Below are 20820 nucleotides of genomic sequence, written 5' to 3'. Positions count from 1 at the left end.
CAAAACTGTACGCAATACTCCAGATGTGGTCTTACCAGAGCCCTATACAACTGCAGAAGAACCTCTCTACTCCTATACTGAAATCCACTTGTTATGAAGGCTAACATTCCATTAGCTTTCTTCACTGCCTGCTGTACCTGCACGCCAACTTTCAGTGACCGGTGTACAAGGACACCCAAGCCTCGCTGTATCTCCCCCTTACCTAACCTAACCCCATTGAGATAATAATCTGCCCCCTTGTTTTTGCCATCAAAGTGGATAACCTCACATTTATCTATATTATACTGCATCTGCCATGCATCTGCCCACTCACTCAACCTGTCCAGCTCACCCTGCAACCTCCTAACATCCTCTTCACAGTACACACTGCCATCCAGCTTTGTGTCATCCGCAAACTTGCTAGTGTTGCTCCTAATTCCCTCTTCCAAATCATTAATATATATGGTAAACAGTTGCGGCCCAAACACTAAGCCTTGCGGCACTTCACTCGCCACTGCCTGCCATTCTGAAAAGGACCCGTTCACTCCTAGTCTTTGCTTCCTGTCTGCCAACCAATTTTCTATCCACGTCAACACCCTACCCCCAATACCATGCGCTCTAATTTTAGTCACCAGTCTCCCGTGCGGGACCTTATCAAAGTATTTCTGAAAGTCTAGATACACTACATCCACTGGCTCCCCTTCATCCATTTTACTTGTCTCATCCTCAAATAATTCCAGAAGATTAGTCAAGCATGATTTTCCTTTCATAAATCCATGCTGACTTGGACTAATCCTTTTACTGCTATCCAAATGCCCCATTATTACCTCTTTAATAATTCAATCCTCCAATCCACAGAAACTGATCCTGATTCTATTGAACATTGGAAAATGATCACCAATGCGTCCACTATTTCTAGAACCACCTCCCTGAGGACCCTGGGATGTAGTCCATCAGGCCCGGGGATTTATCATCCTTCAGTCCCATTAGCCTACCCAATACTAGTTCTCGCCTAATGAAAATTTCTTTCAGTTCCTCGACCCCCTTAGATCCTCTGTCCTCCAGTACTTCTGGGAGATTGTTTGTGTCTTCCTTAGTGAAGACAGATCCAAAGTACCTGTTCAACTCTTCTGCCATTTCCTTGTTCCCCATAATAATTTCACCCATGTCTGCCTTCAAGGGACCCACATTTGACTTTGACACTCTTTTTCCCTTAACATATCTAAATAAGTTTTTACTGTCCTTCTTTATATTCCTGGCCAGCTTCCCTTCGTACTTCATCTTTTCAGCCCGTATTGCCCGTTTTGTTTCCTTCTGTTGTCCTATGAAAGTTTCCCAATTCTTTGTCTTTCAGCTACTCTTCGCTGTGTCCAAATCAAGCTCATCCAATGACAAGTTATTACTTATGTCTGGAGCGTCAGCTATTTTTTTCAATCTTGGCTTCTTTATGGCCTTGAATGAAGCACATGTTATTACTACAGGATTCCATCTTAATTACTTTATTAAAAAGACAACCTGTCTCCATATTGTTTATCATATAATTTACAAAGTCATTCAGACTTGGCATCGAGCCATTCATTTGTTCTACTAGTCCATGCTTTTGTAGAGGAATTACTCCATTTTAGATTTGACTATTAGATTTGACTATTAGCTCTTTCATTCCCTCCTTTTTATTAAACATGATAACATTCACAGTCCTCGGTAGGTACACACAATGGTCGTAAGCATTAGAGCAATGATTAGTAGAATGATAGAGCCATAATGTTCGTAAATTAGTAGAATGATAGTACCCATAAAGTTCACCAAACTAATGGTATGGCTACCAGTTCTCACTCTCTTCATTGACAACCATCCTGATGAGGCTAGTTTATGATCGATGGATCAGGTGCCACTTGTAGGCAGTGTAATCCTTTCAGCCGATACTGGGGTTGTGCTATAAAGTTCGCACCTGTCCGAGGGTGTTGCCAGTCTCTTTGTAGATCGTTGCACAGGTGAGGTGCTCCCCCCCTCTCGTCCTGTGGTGGCATTCATCACCTTGATCTAGACGCTAGCGTATCCGTGGGTTTGGACAGCTTCTCCTCCCAGTAGGTTTAGGTGGCCTGCTTCCACATCACCACGTAGAAGCGGCTGCTGGACTGGAAGCCAAACACAAAGCCACCGTAGATTGCAGTCTGTGTTGACATAGAAGGTGCCACTGAAGTTGATGGCGTTGGACTCCTCAAATCCGTCAGCAAGGCCAGGGTCAGAGTTGGCGGTCTGCAGTAACTCCCTGCCCTTGTAGCGCACCACCCAGTTAGGAACGATCTGCATCGTTCCCTTTGGAACTTCCTCAGGTCAGTCTCACTGATGGCGCTGTTCTCGGGGCACACGTCACAGATATCTGGGATGTTGTTGTCAAAGTCCTTGCAGGTGTCTCCTCTGCTGTCACCATCGGCATCGATCTGGTTAGGGTTGGGAACAAAATGGCCATTGTCCTTCTCATCAGAAACGCCATCATTGCCGTCCTCATCAATGTCCTCACTGGCATCACACTGATTACCCACCAGGTCTGAGTCATTGTCTTCCTGGATAGGGATATGCATAATCTCTTTCAAGAGGTCCATCTGTTTCAAAATGTTCAGCTTCTCTCTCTCTAGACCCTTGGTCATACGATAGAGCTCAAATTGCTTCAAGATTGTTAATCAAATGTGGTTTGCCTTTCCGAAGTTGTGACCAAAGGCTTTGCACTTCCTCCTGATCTGTAAAGATATTCTTTCTTCTGTATGGATCAGCTTTGCATGGCGCTGCAGGTAGCGATCAATCAGAAACACATTTTTACCTCCTGGGTGGGGCAAGGTCTTTCACGCACCTCTTCATGCTGCTTTTTTATGTGTTTCTTAAGTCCGTCAACTCCTCTGTAAACAGCACAGCAACCCTTATACTGACATCGATACATGGTGGGGAAATCTTTACTTTCCAAGTTTGACGGTTTCCGGTCACGTTTTTGTCCAGATTGTTTCTTAACATCCCTAATATTGCACTTCTTAACTGGTAACTTACTCTTCTTCTTCCAATATGGTTGAAAAGACTCATCTGAAGAGCCATTCTTAACTTTTATTTCTCTGTCATCTTCATTTGATAAATACCTTTCAGAAAGATCACTGCAATCCATCCACAACATCATTTCTTATAGAACAAGATGCTTCATTGCAGTTAACTTTTTTTTCTTCACATTTAATGGTTGAGTTGCATCTTGTACCTGAACCTTTTCCCAAGAGCACTCTGTATATTCAGGATCTGAGCACAAGAACATATCCTTCTTCAATGGGGATTCCGAGTTGTCCACATCCACTGACCGAGAAGTGGCTCCACTGTATGTACAAGGCTGAAGGTCTGCTAACACTGGGACAGGTTGATGCTTCGCAACCTCATCACCCTCACCATTTTCAGTCACGGTTCCATTCCGAGGTGAAAGGGTTATTGAACCATTGAGTCACATATTGAACCACTTCCTCCATTGAGTCCTTATTTCTACTGGATGCGCACTGTCCCTCATTCAAAACAACGCTGCGACTTGAATGCATGTTCAGGATGTAACTCTGACCCTTCGTTATCAGAGTTCTGAACAGTCCTTCCAATTGCTAGGATTCTGCCTGATTCACTTCTACCCCATTGCAGACATGGGACTTTGTCTCTGGAACTGGTGTGCTATAATGCTCAGAAATATGTTCTCCACACTAACCTTTCCTTATCTCTACCTATTTTAGGTGAGCCTGGCTTAATTGCATTTATTCATGTTAATCCTTTGTGTCTTGCTGACATTGAAAAAGTGTGCAAGATTCTTTAGACTCATCATTTAGCTGTTGAATAACTATTAGAAAATAGAAAATAGGTGCAGGAGGAGGCCATTCGGCCCTTCGAGCCAGCACCGCAATATTAATGTTTCTATACTTAGCTGACGATTCAATTTCAATAGGTTTGTTTTTATCTGTATTCTGTGTCAAGGGATGAACCATGGACATATGAACATTCAAATTGTGAGCCGATGTGAGTCCCAATAGCGCAAGCCAAAAAAAAAACTTCAGAGCCTATTTGGAGGTTGTAGTGTTCCGTAGCTAGACAGTTCACGGGAAGAAGCTGCTCTTGAATCTGGACATTACAGGATGTGTGAACCAAATGTAATATTTCTACATTTGCTGATGACATAAATCAAGTGTGATTATGAGCTGTGAACAGGATGCAGAGACTGCAGGATGGTTTTAACAAGTTGAATAAGGAGGCAAATATATGATAGATTCAGTAAAATGTGACTTTGACTTCCTCACTCATTCCTGAGAAAGAATGAGCGATTTCGTTTAGTTACGAGGTACAGCATGGAAATAGGCCCTTTGGCCTACTGGGCTCACCCTGACCATCAATCATCCATTTACACTAGCACTACATCATCCCACATTCTCCTACACTTCCCACACATTAGGATCTATTTTACAAATGCCAAATAACCTGCAATTCAATATGAGAGGACACTGGAGCACCCAGAGGAAACTCTCACACAAAGAACGTGCAAACTCCATGTAGACAGCACCTGAGGATTAAACCCGGGTCTCTGATGCTGTGAGGCAGCAGTTCCACCAACTGCGCCACTTTGTCGTCCCGATTGTTGTTGGTCTTTTACTTCAACAAGTCAAGTCAAGTCAAGTCAAGTTTATTTGTCACATACACATACGAGATGTGCAGTGAAATGAAAGTGGCAATGCTCGCGGACTTTTGTGCAAAAGACAAACAACCAAACAACCAAACAAACTATAAACACAGTCATAACACACATATTCTTTTACATAATAAATAATGGAAGGAAAAACGTTCAGTAGAGTTAGTCCCTAGTCAGATAGGCATTTACAGTCCGAATGGCCTCTGGGAAGAAACTCCTTCTCAACCTCTCCGTTCTCACCGCATGGCAACGGAGGCGTTTGCCTGACCGTAGCAACTGGACCAGTCCGTTGCAGGGGTGGAAGGGGTCTCTCATGATATTGTTGGCTCTGGAGTTGCACCTCCTGATGTATAGTTCCTGCAGGGGGCAAGTGAAGTTCCCATAGTGCGTTCGGCCGAACGCACTACTCTCTGCAGAGCCTTCTTGTCCTTGGCAGAGCAATTCCCAAACCAGGAACACTATCTATTCCTGCTCTAACCTCCAAATCCCTTCATGTCCAGAAACACATTAACCTTTTAAAAAATATATTTATTTATTGACTTGGCAGTGATTCCGCTTAAAATAAATCAAAACTTAAAATAAAGAATTGGCTTTAAAGTATTTAAAGATGGACTGATAACCTGATAAGGTTATTTGAAATAACTATCTGTTATTTCCACTTCGTCCCAAGCTCACTTGTATTGCTACTGAAGCTGGATCCCACCTCTTCCCGGCAGTCTCCAACCTGAAGCCCCTGACCCAATGCTGCCGTGTCCTTCCACTCCTCCTGTCACTGACCACATTACATTCCCCCACCCTGACTCCTACACCACCCTCAAGCTGCCCCTACTCCTCTGAGCTCCCCCTTCTGCTTCATCTTGGACAACACCTTCAGGCCTTCTATCCTCTCACCTACCTTTTCACTTCTGACTGCCAACACAACATTGACCATCATGACTTTTGCACTCCCCTCACCCCCTCCATGCGCACAGCCCTCCGCTCACTCCACACCTCATACCTACCCTTTGACCATGACTCCATAAGCAGCAATGTCTCCCAAACCACCATTGCTCATCCCTTCTGGCAATCTCCCCTCACAGTTTCCAAACTAATAGTTCCCCAAGGCTGCTCTGCCCATTTCTGTACCATATCCAAAATCCACATACAGGACTGCTTGGTAAGCCCATTTTATCTGCCTGCTCTTGCCCCACTGAACTTACCCCCTCTGTCTTGTTGTCCCTTGTTCAGTCCCTTCTCACCTACATCCAGGACACCTCACACATTCCATCACTATAGCAACTTACAATTCCTTGATCCCATTGCCTCATCTTTACCATGGACGTCCAATCCTTGTACACTTCCATTTCCCCTCAGGAAGACTTCTGGGCCTTATGTTTCTTCCTAGAACAGAGACGCAACCAGTTTCCCTCAACCAACACTCCCCTCCTCCTGGCGGAATATGTTCTCACCCGCATCATTTACAGAAGATTAATTTGGACCCAAAACGTCATCTGTCCATGTTGCCTGACCTGCTGAGCTCATCCTAGTAGTTTGTTTTTTTTCCACAGCATTTGTCATGTCTGGTGATTCAAATTTGTTTCTGCTTGTCACATTTTATCTATATTAAGTTCTGCTTATGTTGTCTTTATTACAGGTATTATTAGCTCTTTGTTCTCCATTGGATTTCCTTAAAATACCTTGCCTTTTGTATAAATGAAGGTTGACTAGAGTCTCATTATTATATTCCATCTGTCCTGTTCACTTATTCCACATACATTTCCTTCCCCCCTCCCCTCCAACCATTTCCAAAGGACCATTCAGCATCTGAAATTATTATTCATTCCTCTGTTTTGTTAATCTTTTCTAATATTTTCAGAGTATTTATTCTGGTCACCTTTCTATTTCTGCCTGAACTCCTTTATACAGTTCTCTTATCTGCTTATTTACAGTTTGGAGAAATGTTTGTTTTCCTTGTTTTATCGTGTTAATTAATAATGGTATAAATGCTACAACTTAAACAACAAGATTAAACTTCCAATATTTGTTCTATTAATAGGGGGAAACTAGAGTTGCATCTTCAGAGCTTACTTGAAGGTGGAAGCAGTGAAAATGAATACTACTTTGATCTTAAAAAAATTGGTGTGTATTATCCACATAGTTCATTTTGTTTGTGAAAATGTCTAGAACTAGGAAAGAAGTGGTTATTAAAATATTGTTTTGAAATTCCAGGAACCTTTACATCTCTCATTGAGAGATCTCTCAGTGAGAAACTTGTGTAGCAGTTTAAAAAAATGAAAACACAAGGAACTACAGATGCTAGTTCAGACTGAAGGAGTGTCCCGACCTGAAAAACTGCCTATCCTTGTGCTTCAGAGATGCTGCCTGACCTGCTGAGTTACTCCAGTGCTTTTTCTAGCTTAAACATGATGGCCTTGCTCATTTTTGTGTTTCTACTTTTTTTTTAAATCTTAAAACAAGGTGCTTGCTCTGGTAATGGCTCAGCAATTTTATGTTATCAATAGATAAGCCAAACTGAGCAGAATGTTCCTTTCACTGCTCTCTGATTCTCATATATTCAATTGCCTTTACTTAGTAAAATGTATAACTTCTTTAATCATGTGGGAGAAAAAATAAGTGATTTAGTTTAGTTTAGTCCGGAAACAGCCAGGGAGGCAGGCCCTTCATCCCACTGAGTCCACGCTGATCATTGATCGCCTGTTACCTGCTACCCAACTTGATCAGGCTTCAGAAAGTCTCCAGCCTACAATATAGGATTGACTTGAGGTAATAACTAGTTTTGACCAAAAAATGTAGCCTCCCAACTTCACCTAAATCCAAGCATAAATTATATTATTTGTGTGCAGTCGACACTCTGAAAATTTGCTTACAAATTACAATAATTTGAGCAAGATTCTGGGAAAAAACCACCCAGTACCTTCTGGAATGCAGGAGATTGCAGGGAGATTGCGAGGAGACCGAATGAAAGAATATAAAATTATGAGCGGCATAGATAGGGTAGATAGTCAGAACCCTTTCCCAGGATGAAAAAATCAAATGCTAGAGGGCATAGCTATAAGGTGAGAGGGGCAAAGGATAAAGGAGACAGACGCATAGAACAGGTTTTTTACGCAGATTGTGGTGAGTGCCTGGAATGTGCTGCCAGGGGTAGTGGTTGAGGTAGATATGATAATGGCTTTAAAACACTTGGATAGGCACATGGGACATGCAGGAAATTAAGGGATATGGATTATGCGCAGACACACAAGAGTTGGTTTTGACATCATGTTCAGCACAGATATTGTGAGCCGATGAGCCTGTTCTAAGTTCTATATATGTTATTAACGGTAACGAGGGAAAAGCAAGTGCAAGTTTGTGCAAGTGTCAAGTAAAAATTGGATCATGCTTGGTTGTAATCAATTAGTGAGAGGGAACATAACTCATTTTTATCTGCATGCCCAATATTTTTGGTAATTTTATTCTTACTCTCATTTCTACTTAACAATAAATAAAATAGCTTTCAGTGTACTCTGCTAAATTGATTACAATGATCTGTTGTTTGACTGAAGGGATATTTAGTTGGGTCTCTTCCTACCACTCAGAATTAAGGACTTTGAGGCCACTGGTGACCCAGGACTCTCAGTCTAGGCTGAGAAGAAATTATCACATTTACTTTATTTCTGAGGCTAAACTTGGGAAGTTTCTGGCATGCATGATTCCTTCTGATTTTGAAGTTTCTTTTTTTTTTAATGAGCTCATGCTAAAAGTTTGAATGAAATGTATGTAGTGCAGTGTGGATATACTTTGTTAAGGAACAATTATGCATTGGTCTATTTAAATTATCAGAATTTATAATGACAGAAGAAACACAATATCTTTAACTAGACCCAGTCTGAAGAAAGGTCTCGGCCCGAAATGTGACCAGCTCCTTCTCTCCAGAAATCCTGCCAGACCCACTGAGTTACTCCAGCATTTTGTGTCCATGCTTGGTGTAAATCAGCATTTCAGTTCCTTCCTACACATCTTTAGGATAGGATATTTTATAGAGCAGTCGCAAAATGATTTACGAGGATATTTATTTCTTATATTATCATAAACAGCCCCAAATTACTATTGAAGAAGTAGAGAACATACACATTAAAAATGAGAAGACTGGCTTGAGAAAACGACTTTAAAAACCTGATTAGTTCAAGGTGAAATGTCAGCAAATGAGGTTTGACATTAAGGGTTCACATAAAAAGCAAAAAGAACATTTGTTGAAAAATATTAAAATAAAAAAATATGGGACAGATAACCCTATATGAACAGTCAGGACAATCTAAATAAAAAGAAAATATGAACCTATTGGATGCTTTCATAGGACATGATTAAAAAAATGTCTCTCACTTTTCTGTGTCTACAATATTAAAAATCAGTCAAAAGTGACGCAGTGCCACAATGCTGGACACTAAAGGAACGAGATTGTTTATAGAATAGAACACAATGGGGTTAGGCATAAGGGGCTATTTGCAAATAGATGAAAGAGTCAGACTTTAAAATAATGGGTCAAATTTTTCCAGAGCACTGTTTTTACCCTGCACTTCACGACAAAATTCCATTCCTTCTCTCCAGAGATGCTGCCTGTCCCACTGAGTTACTCTAGCTTCTTGTGTCTATCTACCTGCTTTTATTATGTGTTTGTTCGACTGATCTGCAGTAATGCTCTTATATTTATAGACACTACACTCTAGATGTAGTAGTCTGTTTCCATGCTGTATGTATCTTTGACTATAATTCTATTTATACTGGAGTGGAATTTAAACATTATGATTTGCAGGTGAAAGGAACATTAAGTGAAGCAAGATAACAGGTTGCAACTGGCTATTGAGCTAAAGACCTCTTGAATCACATAACATCCCACCACTAAACATGTCTTAGAGGAACCCCAATTTCCTTCAATGATATACTAGAATGGTCAAAGACATTGTTTTTGTTCCATGCAATGAATTTCATACTTTACCTTAGACTTTAGAGATATAGCGTGAAAACAGTCTCTTTAGCCCACTGACTGCACCGACCAGCGATCACCCCATTCACTTGCACTATTACACACTAGGGACAATTTACAATTTTACCAAAGCCAAATTAACCTACTAACCTGTACGTCTTTGGAGTATAGGAGGAAACCGGACCACCTGGAGAAAACTCACACAGTCACAGGGAGAACGTACAAACTCCGTACAGCACCTGTTGCCAGATTGAACCAAGGTCTCTGCCACTGTAAGGCAGCAACTCTACCGCTGTGCCACTTTACCGCTCCACCTTTGCTGTACCTTTGTCACTGACCTAACCCTCCACGGCAACTACTGTCTCAGCTTGCCCTTGACACTAACCACAGCATCCCATTCAACCTTGCATTTGGTATCCACTCAATCTTTTTTTAAATTCCAGCATCTGTAGGAGAAAGTAGTTAATGTTGCAGGGCCAAGACACTTCGTCAGACACTTCGTCAGGCAGAAACAGGTTATTTACCTTTGATGTGTCGGGATGGCAAAGCATTTGGATTTCTACACTGGAGTTCTGACAAGGGCTCTCAAATCTCAAGTGTTAACTCTGTTTCTCTTTCCATGGTGGCTGCTTACCCATTACTCTGTTGCCTTTACCTTTAAATCTCTTCATAACTAATCCATCCCATGTCTTCAAGTTCAAGTTTGCGTTTATTACCACTTAACCATCTAAGGTACAGTGAAATTTGAGTCAGATTGAGATTATTTAGATTTCTATACTTGGGCCCCTCTCTGAAATTCCTTACCTTAACTTCCCCAGCTTCCCAATTTTAGCTCCTTTTAAGGATCCAAAAATCACACCTTTTTGACAAAGCTTTTACAATCTCTATCTCTTAATAATATTTTTTAGCTCGGCAAACATTTTTAATCATATCTCTGAGACATTTCTTTCCATTAAACATGCTATATGAAATGTAAATTGCTGTCATATCTGTATATACAGATATATACAAGCATTTTTCCATTTCTCATCACGGCGCATTCCTGTATTTCTAATCTACTGTTAGTAGTAAGAGTATTAAAATTCATTTGACACACGGCCTTGTTATGGCGGTTATATTACAAGGAAGAGAAAGAAAATTCCTGTAGGATGTGCAACTTTAAAATAACCAAAGAACAGGTAGAAAGAGGATTATGTTGGGAAATAGGGCAAAGATGGATTGAGAAGTTACAAGCAACAATGCATGTGATGGGATTGATTGTAAGTTGGCATTCAGAGGAACCTAAGTTGTGACCACACTTACTGTGCAGCGTTGCTTCCAAAACTTGTACAGCTGCCAACCCTCACTGTCTAAGCTCTGGAATAATGTTCCGGTGGGTGACTAGGGTTAAGGAAGGTTAATAGGTGGTATTCGTAGACAGTGAGGATGTTTATCGAGAATACAGCAGGATTTTTATCAGCTTGGCGAGTGGGCCGAGGGCCTGAGCCAAAGGGGGAAAGTTGGACTGGCTAGGACTTTATTGCTTGGAGCACAGGACTTTGAGAGATTAACCTATAAATGTGTATGAAATCATGAGTTGCATAGAGAGGGTGAATGCACATAGTCTATTTCTCAGCGTAGGGATGTCCCAGAGGGCTGGGTTTAATATGAGAGGAGAGAGATATAATAGGAACCCGAGGGGCAACATTTTCGCACAGAGGGTGGTGGGTACATGGAATGAACTGCCAGATGAAGTAGTTGAGCAGGTACAATAACAACATTTGAAAGACATTTGAACATGATAAGAAGGGTTTAGAGGGATATGGGCCAAATGCAGGCAAATAGAACTAGCTTACATGGGGCATATTGTTCAGCATGGACAAGTTGGGCTGAAGCGTCTGTTTCTGTTTGACTCTATGACTCTAACTCACTCTTCTGTATCAGAATTTGCCAGGTAATCCATCCGTAATGTTAGCTCAATTTTTCTCTCCTTAGAGGCACTGCTGGACATTTTTGTTTTCAGTTCTCTACAACAGCATTCACCTGCATTTCACAGCTTTTACATATCCCTGACACCACCTGCCCCAGCCTGTCTGATTTGGCATTCATCCAACTAGTTGATTGTAAGTCAGATCAGTGATGTAAACCAGCCTGCGCCTCCATTAGGTATAGGGTGTGGGATGTGGAAATGAGTGAGGTTTAGGGTGGAGGGAAGATTTATTCTGCCTGAACACTGCCCAGTTAAAATTATTCATACAGTCAGAATCATGCGGCATGGAAATAGGCCCTACGGCCCAACTTGCCCACGCCGACCAACATGCCCCATCTAAACTAGTGCCACCTGCCTGCTTTTGGCCCATATCCCTCTAAACCTACCCTATCCATGTACCTATCTAAATGTTTCTTAAATGTTACAATGGTATCTGCATCAACTACCTCCTCCAGCACCTTGCTCCAGACACCCACCATCTTTTGTGTAAAAAAGTTACCCCTCAGGTTCCCATTATATCTCCTCCGCCCACCTCACCTTAAGCCTATGTCCTCTGGCTCGCAATTCCCCTGCCCTCTGCAAAAGACTCCATGCGTTTACTCGATCCATTCCACTCATGATTTTGCACACCTCTATAAGATCACCCTTGATCTTCCTGCGCTCCAAGAAATAGAATCCTAGCCTGCTCACCCTCTCCCTATAGCTCAGGCCCTCAAGTCCTAGCAATACCCTGGTGAATCCTCTCTGAACCCTTTCACTCCTTTTCTTTATCTTGTTATAATTTGTCTTGAAATCTCTGGGTATACGATACTTGGCATTGGCTGGAAACTGAAATCCATTTAATTTTTTTAAGTGCATGTGGTGTTTTATATGATTTAGATAATTTAAATTGTACTTTTTAGACTGTGTTTATCGATATGTTGATATGAGATGATAGAGTGTAACTTGATGGGCTGAAGTTTTGGGTTTATTATTATTGTCACATGTGCCGAAGTACAGTGAAAATCTTTAGTTTAGTTTATTTGTCATGTGTACAGGGCTATCCAATCACTTCAGATAATACTTTGCCTGAATACAATCAATCCAAACTTAAGTACCAAATGTAGAGCAAAGAGAAAGATACCAGAGTGCAGAATATTGTTTCACAGCATTGTAGCATAACGGTTCCAGAGAAAAAGTCAAATGTATGCAATGAGGTATTTGGGAAAATTAGGAGTGTACCGTAGCTAATATTAGGATTGTTCAGAAGTGTGATAACAGAGGGGAAGAAGGTGTTCCCGAGAGTCTTGGTATATGCTTTCAAGCTCAAGACACCAAACAACTGTATGTTATATCTTATGTTTAAACTTTTATGCGCTAAATTGACATTGTGTTACCTGCGCAACAAAAGCCTTTTCACTGTACCTCGGTACACGTGACAATAAACTAAACTGCTATGTACCTTTTTATAAAAGCAAATATCAATAAATGGTAGATTCATTGTGACTTTTTGTCCGACAGGCATATTTTTGCAGAGTGAACAAAAAGCCTTTAAAATAGCTACTGTGGATCCCATCCTTCAACTAAAGAGAGACTTGAAACAAAAACAAATTGAAATGCAATATTATCCTTTGCAGCAAAGCATCGAAAAGGACATAATTAATTCCAGCCAGATATTGCAAGAGGTGAGGGAAAATGTAATTTGACTTTGTGTACACTTAAAGTTTAATTGAAATTTGTTAACAAAACTTGAATTTATTTATTCCTACCTTTATATTTAAGTCACTGCTATGATATACTTGTTTGTATTAATGTCTAGCTTTTGTATCTATCTTAATTGATACTGAAAAGTCATGTTGTAGGAAGGAACTGCAGATGCTGTTTTCAACCGAAGATAGACACAAAAAGCTGGAGTAACTCAGCAGGACAGGCAACATCTCTGGAGAGAAGGAATGGGTGACGTAAAAAGTCATGTGCCTGTAATAGAATAATACTGTATAGAATCGTTTGAACAAATTACTTAAGTATAGGGTCATTGTAGTCTTCCACTAGCGTAATAATAAAATAAAATAATCTTGAAGATGACGGTGCCATCAGAAACGAAAGCACGTTTATCCATAATGTAAATCAATGATTATGTATTACAAGATAAGATGATCAGAAGTGTCACAATACGGCATCCCTCAAGGAAGTTTTTTTAGATTCCTTTGCCATTGGCAATCCTTCTAGTACCCATATTTTGTCATTTTATTGCAGCCTGAGCCTCAGCATAGCATTTCTTGTTGACAATGGAGAGAGACAATCATGGTTTAATCTAATCTTCAATGCTTATTTGTAATTTTGTTGTTTACCCTGCAATGTTTTACCACTTTTCAGTTTTCAGTGAAGTGCCTACGTATGTTCATCCTAACAATACTATCAATTTGGTGGAACTAAACATTGATATTTATAGTCCCAAAGCAACATTTCAACTGTAATGATCCTGTACTGCTAATAAAAAAACACTATAATTTTTCTATCAGTTTCCACGGCCTCAGGATCTCAAGAACACTGCAGGGAAAATGTATTCTAAAACTCTTTCCAATCGTGTCATGAGCGTTTTTATATGGCCTACTGAGAGGGCAGATAGGATGTTGGGCTAACATCTTTTCTGAAAGACAGCATCTTCATTGGTGCAAATGTCAATTTAATACTGCAATGAAATATTACAGTACATTATTGTACTGATCCTTGGAGTGGGACTGAACACTTAATCTTCAAACTCAGTCTGTGGCAATACTTTGTGATCAAGTCAAATGAAGAAATAGACAAAGGCCACTTTAGAGAAACATATCCAGGGTATCTTATAAACATATGGCTCAGTGACGATCTCACATGTCTGTCTTACATAGTTTGTCGAAAGGCGTTGTTCGTTCATGTATCAGAGCTACAACTAATTTATTTATTTTTACATCCAGAGATATAATTCTGTTAAGATAGGTGAACTCCAGAACTGTGTTTAAATTCATTTTTGCCAAAGGCAATCAATAGGATTATTTAGTGAATTAAATGAAAAATAAGCCTGGAAATGGAAAATATAATCTTCAGCATGATTACGTTGCAGACTATTTAACATTGTGGTCTTGGGATTTGATAATATCCCTATAATGAGGTTTGTATCCCAATAGCTTGACAAAGTTCCCTTAGTGCACTTTTCAACATAGCCACTTCGGAGAATGTGTAAGAGCAAAACCCTGGGCATAATCTTGCTTCACATCATTCAAGACAGGGAGTACTTAGAGCATTATCAAAACTATAGCCATCACGGAGTGGCTTGAGAGACCAAAAACATTATTGTCAATGACTTGGGGACATTTTCTTTGCCAACGCTAATTTTGAATTTGGTGAGATATGAAAAGATCCTTATGACTGGAATTGTAATGTTTGGGGGATAAAATAGAGAGAGTAGGCCTAAAAGCTTCTCCACCCATGATGGCACATAACAAGTGGTGACTCGAATAATTTGTATGGAGGCTGCAATTTTATAAAATTAAGAGACAGAGGAAGACAGCCAGAATCTTTTTCCCAGGATGGAAAAAAAAATCTAATATTAGAGGGCATTGCTTTAAGGTGAGAAGGGCAAAGTTTAAAGGAGATGTGTGGGGCAACCTTTTTACACAGCGGGTGGTGACTGCCTGGAACGCACTGCCAAGGTTGGTGGTTGAGGCGGATATGATAGTGGCATTTAAGAGGCATTTGGATAGACATATGGATATGCAGGGAATGAAGGGATATGGATTATGCGCAGGTCGATAAGAGATGATCTTGGCATTGTGTTCGGCACAGCATTGTGGACCAAAGGGCCTGTTTATACTTTAGAGATACAGTGTGGAAACAGGCCCTTCGGCCCACAGAAATCGGGGCGAATTGTGATCACCCCGTACACTAGCACTATTCTACGCACCATGTTTCCAAAGCCAATTAACCTACAATCATGTACTTCTTGGGAGTGTAGGAGGAAACCGGAGCACAGGAGGAAGCCCACGCAGTCACAGGTAGAACGTACAAACTCCATACAAACAGCACCCGTGGTCAGGATCGAACCAGGGTGTCTGGCGCTATAAGACAGCAACTCTACCGCTGTGCCACTGTGCCGCCCCATTGTTCTTGTGCTGTACTGTGCTATGTTCATGCATATCAACAATTGATAGTGGAATCACGAGTGGAATATCCTTGTTTGTAGATGACATTGTTGGGAGTCACCTTTATGCAGTATGGATGGAAGGATGAAGTTACAAAGGGGCATACTAAGCGACTGAGCAAAACTCACAGACGAAGTTTATGAATGTAAGAGGGACACTGACATGGGATTTGGGAAAGAAAATCCAATTATTTATTTAATGATAGAAACTTAGACCTACGGAGGGGCAAACCTATTCACATGGTTAAGTTACTCCAGCATTTTGTGTCTATCTCATGGAAACAAGCCTATTGACCCAACGAGTCCACCTGTTCACACCAGTTCTATTTTACCCATTTTAGCATTCACTCCATACACATTAGGTCAATTTTACAGCCCAATTAACCTCCAAGGCCACACATCTTTGTGATATGGAAGGAAACTGGAGCACCCAGAAGAAACCTATGCGGTCACAGGGAGAATGTGCAAACTGTGCAGCAGCTCTTCCAGAAGAAGAAACAATATTCCACAATGGTCAAGGTTAACTGTCAATGCCAGGGTTGATTGGCCGTAATTAAAACTACCAACTCGAACTAAACTCCGCGCTGCATGGGTTGCACTAAGGATTTTGGGCTTTGTTTTGTTTTTGCACTATATTGTTTTTATTATTTATTGAACTTTGTTTTTGTTGTGTGATCTATGGAGATGCACAATTATTTGCGCTATTCAGTCCCTAAATGCCTAATTTGTCTTGGTGTGATGTTATCAAGTTGCTTATGAAACAATATTCATAAAATTTCAATGAAATTAGGTGGAATATGTGAAAGAACAACAAAGGACTATAACAGACAAGCTTGAACAAGAGAGACAGATGTTGGAAGAAGAAATCAAAAATAGTGAATTAGAGGTAAAGGTTTTATTTTCAAAAAATAAAAATGAGCAGATTTTTGATCTTCATGTGATTGCAGGAAGCTACCTTTATCTATTATTTAGATTTCACAGTTAGCTCTTTTCAATATTAGAAGAGTTGGAGAGAACTTGTAGTAAGGTCATGTTTTGTGAGCACGTTATGTGTTTGGTTGATGGCACATCCTTCCAACCAATCATTTGCTAATTCAGAGCATATGGAAGCAGTTTCCCCTCAATCATTGCCATCATGTATATGAGATGCTGCAGATTTGATTAATTAAGATAGAGTTCTGGAGTCATAGAATTACACAGCACAGAAAAGGCCCACAATATTCATGCCGACATTCCATAATTCCCTTTTCCTGTAGTTCCATGCCTCGCCTTTTCCAGTGCCTGTCTAAATGTCTCTTAAATATAGTGAATGTATCTGACTCCATCTCTACTGGCAGGGAATTCCAGATATCACCACTCTATATGTAAATAAAAATATTCCCATTAATTTTCCTTTAAATTGTAATCTTCTCACCTTAAACTGATGTCCTCCTATTTTTGAGCAGAAAAGATTTTGACTATCTACCTTGTCTATGCCTCTCACATTGTTATATATCTCAATCAGTTCACCCCTCAGCCGCCTTTGCTGGGAAACAAGACCAGCTTATCCAATTTTTCCAATCTAAACTAAAGTCCTCCAATCCAACATTCTAGCGAATCTCCTTTCAACTATCTCCAGAGTAACCAAACCTTTCCTATAATGTAGCAACCAGAACTGCACATAATACCCTAAGTGCAGCCTGGCCAGTCTAACCAGTGTTTTTAAAAGTTGTAATTAAACATTCCACTTTTATATTATACTAGACCAAGGAGGTTGCGGGGGCACACACACACTAACCACCCCCCACACGCACGCAGGGTGGGAGGAGAGAGGGGGGGGAATGGGGGGGAAGAGGGGGGGAGGGGAGAGGAGGGGGGGGGGAAAGAGGGGAGAGAGTGGGGGAGAGAGAGGCCAGGGAGGGGAGAGGAGGGGGAGAGAGGGAGGGGGGGATCGAGGGGGGGAGAGGGCAGGAGAGAGGGGGGGGAAGGGAGAGAGGGGGGTGAAAGGGGAGAGAGAGGAGCCGACCGAGCGACCCAAGAACTTGACGGCTTCAGTACAAGGCCCGACTTGCTCGTTCTTTCTGCGTCTTTTGGAGCGGGGGGGGGACAGACAGGGGGCGGCGGGCGGGCGTTCTTTTTAATAATGGGGGGAAGGAGGGAGAGGTGGGGGGGGTGACGTCGCTCGCAGCACGAGCAAGACGGCAGAAAGCAGACCCATTGTAACGTCATCAGCGAAAGACAGTCGTTTTCTTTTCAAAGTTTTGTCAGATTTTTGAACATTTTCAGTAATAACTCGAGAAATAAAGCATGAAATTTTCAGATAAGGCGACTCCACGGGGAAAATCTCTATCGGAATATGTAAAAATTTTACCATTACCGCATCGTTTGTTCGAGAAGATGTGATTATACACAAATACACACACAAATAAATATACAAGATCAGACAAGATAGTTACTAGACCAAGTGGGACCGTTGGGTCTCGTCCCCTCAAAGCGTGGTTGCAGGGGTGGGGGGCGGCCTGCAGTGTCACACACACACTAACCACCCCCACACACATACACACACACTAACCACCCCCCACAAACGCACACTAACCACCCCCCTTGATATTATATTAATATTATTCATTCGCTCCTTTTACTCCATCCCCCGCCCTATCCACTCACGCATAGCCCCCAACACGTAGGCGCGGCTAGGGAGGGAGAGGGAGAGATGGCAGGAGCAGAGAGAGAGCAGAAGCAGAGGCAGGGCGGGGGCAGAGACAGAGGGCAGAGGCAGAGGGCAGGGACAGAGGCAGAGGACAGAGGCGTGGGAGTGCGGGATGGGGGAGGGGCGCGTGGCGTCACAGGGTAGGGCTGGTTCCCGAACACAATACTCCCTCACTCCAGCTCCAGGCTGTGCTGCTGCCCAGATCCAGTCGCCGGGCTCGGCCTGCGGCAGCAACCTCCCCACCATGCGCCAACCTGGGGCGAGTACAGGGCCCGACTTGCTAGTTCTTTCTGCGTCTTTTGAATAACCGGGGGGGGGGGGGTGGGGAGTGGTCGGGGGGGGTGACGTCACTCGCAGCGCGAGGAAGAACGGCACGGGGAGCAGACCCATTGTGGCGTCATCAGCGAAAGCAGTCGTTTTTAAATTCAAAGTTTAGTGAGATTTTTGAACATTTTCAGCAATAACTCGAGAAATAAAGCCTGACGTTTTCAGATAAGGCGATTTTGGAATCCACGGTAAAATGTCCACTGGAATATGTAAAAATATTACCGTTGCCACGTCGTTTTTTCGAGAAGATGTGATCGATCTCTCACACACACACACACACACACACACACACACACACACACACACAAACACACACACCAACACCCACACCCACCCCCCCACCCACACCCACCCCCACACCCCAACCCACACCCCCCCCCCCCCCCCCAAGATCAGAGTTTTATAAGCATAGAGATATGATGCTTGACCTATGAAGGCAAGCTGTTGGCAAATACCTAGGTTTTTTGGTGGTTGTGGAGGACCCTTCTCTAGCAGCTGAGGGTTGGTCTATTGAGGAAGTCATGTTCAGATGTACCCTGAATTATAATAGGCAATGAGGCACTGAGCCACATTAGTGTCTGGCACAGACTAAATTGGTCATTCTTCTCAGGTAGAAATTGGCCATTCTTATCAGATAGAACATTTACCATTTTTCTTGGCATCAAGTACCATTACCTTAGCCAATTTTTTCACCAGCAATACACTTGGAAATACATATGAACTTGAACAGGTACATAATATTTCATGCGCAAAACACAATTTACTGGAGTAACTCAGCGGATCAAGCAACATCTGTGGAGCGAATAGTTAGGCAACAATTTGGGTTGGGGATTCTTCAGTCTGAAGTCTGAAGAAGGGTCCTGACCTGAAAGGCCTTCTGTCCATTCCCTCCAAAGATGTTGCCTGGCCTGCCGAGTTACTCCAGCATTTTGTGTTTTGCTCAATATTTCAGTATCTGCAGTTCCTTGTGTCTAGATAATATTTCTTTTTTTTTATGAACTACAAGGAGGCCACTCAACCTATCAGGATTTTTCTGTCTCTCAGAAATCTCATCAATCTTGTTCCCCCACATATTTTCTTATAATCTATTCTTTTACACATGGAAATTAACACTGCCCTGCTTCTCCCTACATCCAACTGCATGGGGGTAATTTACAATAGCAAATTAACTTACCAACCAACACACTTTTACATTTGGCAGTCTTATCAGAGCAACCAGGGAAATCAAACAGGTCACTGATTTGCTGAAAACTCTGTACAGACAGTACTGGAGATTAGAATTAAGTCCAGGTCATTGGACTTGTGAGACACCTACAATAACTGCAGCACCAATTGTATAGGTTTGTCAAAGGCTTTGTATGCTGTAACAAAACACCTTATAAAGTCATTTTGACATCTACAAAGTACAAACCCTCCCAATATTTAGTTGTAGAAATTGTGCTAACATATTTGGAACTCCTGTAACAATTTCAAGATGATCTTTGAATTTGTGCACAACCTACCCAGAGAAAAAACTGAAATCTCTTCTTATTTCTAAATAAGTTTAGTTTAGTTTAGTTTAGAGATACAGCAAGGAAACAGGCCCTTTGGCCTACCGAGTCCACGTCAACCATCGGTCAGCAGTTCATACTAGTTTTATGTTATCCCACTTTTGCACCCTCTCCCTACACATTATGGGCAATTTACAGAGGCCAATTAATCTACAAGCCCACATGTCTTGGGATGTGGGAGCAAACCGGAGCACCTGGAAGAAACCCACGCAGTCACAGAGGAACGTGCAAAATCCAGACAGACAGCATCTGAGGTCAGGATTGACCAGGAGAGATCCGGGTCTTTGGCGCTGTGAGGCTGCAGTTTTACTTCATTAGTTAATCATCGGGTAATGTTTTTTTTCACAGCCAATCTATTTTATTTTATCCATGCCTGTTACGTTATTGATCCTGAGCAAATAAACAAATACTTGCAAAAACTGGCATTAAAATGGCCTTGCTAAAATCCATATGTATTAAAAAATTTACCAATAAACCTAGTCTCTGTGACTGCA

General features: G+C 41.7%; 1 protein-coding gene across 3 annotated transcripts in view; it reads left to right on the top strand.

The window, feature by feature from the left end:
- Positions 1–20820, top strand: part of ccdc148 (coiled-coil domain containing 148) — a 64411-nt gene that overhangs the window by 24274 nt on the left and 19317 nt on the right. For all 3 annotated transcript variants that reach the window (XM_033024091.1, XM_033024093.1, XM_033024090.1), the window contains 3 exons: positions 6705–6787; positions 13102–13265; positions 16551–16646. In XM_033024091.1, coding sequence (XP_032879982.1) covers positions 6705–6787; positions 13102–13265; positions 16551–16646 — 343 coding nt within the window. The remainder of the gene's footprint in view (positions 1–6704; positions 6788–13101; positions 13266–16550; positions 16647–20820) is intronic.

Source organism: Amblyraja radiata, chromosome 7 (genome assembly GCF_010909765.2).
Source record: "Amblyraja radiata isolate CabotCenter1 chromosome 7, sAmbRad1.1.pri, whole genome shotgun sequence".
Classification (NCBI taxonomy): Eukaryota; Metazoa; Chordata; class Chondrichthyes; order Rajiformes; family Rajidae; genus Amblyraja; species Amblyraja radiata.
Note: the sequence above shows the minus strand (reverse complement) of the source record. Positions and strands in the feature narration are given on the sequence as shown.